The 1380-nt window shown below is 68.9% G+C and overlaps 2 protein-coding genes across 2 annotated transcripts in view; both read left to right on the forward strand.

Moving 5' to 3' along the window:
* Positions 1-231: 231 nt before the first annotated feature.
* Positions 232-834, forward strand: LOC124898120 (uncharacterized PE-PGRS family protein PE_PGRS54-like). The gene has a single exon (XM_047411754.1). It carries the CDS (start codon positions 232-234, stop codon positions 832-834), a length of 603 nt encoding a protein of 200 aa, XP_047267710.1.
* A 174-nt stretch (positions 835-1008) lies between these two features.
* Positions 1009-1380, forward strand: part of LOC124898122 (myosin heavy chain IB-like) — a 1133-nt gene continuing 761 nt past the window's right edge. The window contains exon 1 of the mRNA XM_047411760.1: positions 1009-1150. Within this exon, the coding sequence (XP_047267716.1) occupies positions 1009-1150 (142 nt within the window). The remainder of the gene's footprint in view (positions 1151-1380) is intronic.

Genomic DNA, 1380 nt, shown 5'->3' on the forward strand with positions numbered 1-1380 from the left:
TGGGCTCGGGCGGAGCCTTGGAGGGGATTCCAGGCTCGGGCACGGGGGGATCCCAGGCTCCGGCGTAGCTCAACATGAGCGAAGGGAGAGCTGGTCCCGAGCCCGGGCGGAGTTTGGGACACAGTGGGGAAGGGAAGGGGGTCCTAGGCTCGGGCAGAGCCTAGGCAGTTCCTGGGCCTGTGCGAGGCCTGCCTGGGACACGAAAGGGAGAGAAGTGGGTCCCGAGCTTCGATGGAACTTGTGACACGAGGCAAGGAAGAAAGGGTCCCGAGCTCGGCCGGAGTTTTGGACATAGTGGGGAGGGGAAGGGGGTCCCAGGCTCCGGACACGAATGGTGAGTCCGGGCTCGGGCACACGGGGGAGAGGAGGGGGGTCCCGAGCTCGGCACCCGGGGAGAGGAGGGGGGTCACGGGCTCGGGCATAGGGGGAAATGAGGGGGTCCCGGGCTCGGGCATGGGGGGAAAGGAGGGGTCCCGGGCTCGGGCAGAGCTAGTGATACGAGGGAAAGGGGATAGGGTTCCTGAGCTCAGGCGGAGCCTTGGACATGTAGGGGGAAGGGACGCGGAGGGGAAGAGTGGTCTTGGGCTCGTGCGGAGCCTGGGACACGGGGGAGAGGGAGCGGTCCTGGGCTCGGGCGGAGCCTGTGACACGGGGGAGGGGGAGTGGTCCTGGGCTCGGGCACGGGGGGTCACGGGCTCCGGCGGAGCTCAACACGAGGCAAGGGAGAGCGGGTCCCGAGCCTGGGTGGAGTTTGGGACACAGTGGGGAGGGGAAGGGGTGTCCTGGGCTCGGGCGGAACCTGGGCAGTTTCGGGCTCTGGCACACGAGGGATAGGTGTAGGGGGGTCCTGGGCTCAGGCACGGAGGTAGCGGTCCTGGGCTCAGGCGGAGCCTGGGATACGGAATGGAGAGGAGGGGGTTTCGGGTTCAGGCACGTGGGGGAAGAGGGGTCCCGAGCTCGGGCACGGGGGGAGAGGAGTAGGTCCCGGGCTCCGATGGAGCTTGTGACATGAGGGAAGGTAGAGGGGGTCCCGTGCCCGGTGGAGTTTTGGACACAGTGGGAAGGAGAAGGAGGTCCCGGGCTCTGGCGAAGCCTGGGACACGGGGGGCGGTTTCGGGTTCGGGCTTGGGCGGAGCCTGGGACACGGAGGGTGAGTCCGGGCTCGAGCACACGGGGGAGAGGAGGGGGGTCCAGGGCTCGGGCATAGGGGGAAAGGAGGGGCTCCCGGGCTCGGGCATGGGGGGAGAGGGGGGGGTTTCGGGCTCGGGCGTTGCCCGGGATATGTGGGAAGAGTCGGTCCCGGGCTGGGGCAGGGGATCCCTAGCCTGGGCAAGGGGGCGGTCCTTTGCTCAGGCAGAGCCTGGGATAGGGGAGTGGGGG

This window comes from Capsicum annuum, chromosome 1 (assembly GCF_002878395.1).
Source record: "Capsicum annuum cultivar UCD-10X-F1 chromosome 1, UCD10Xv1.1, whole genome shotgun sequence".
Classification (NCBI taxonomy): domain Eukaryota; kingdom Viridiplantae; phylum Streptophyta; class Magnoliopsida; order Solanales; family Solanaceae; genus Capsicum; species Capsicum annuum.

Coding starts and splice junctions, on each gene's coding strand:
- LOC124898120 (XM_047411754.1), top strand. CDS start 232: ATGGAACTTGTGACACGAGGCAAGGAAGAAAGGGTCCCGAGCTCGGCC.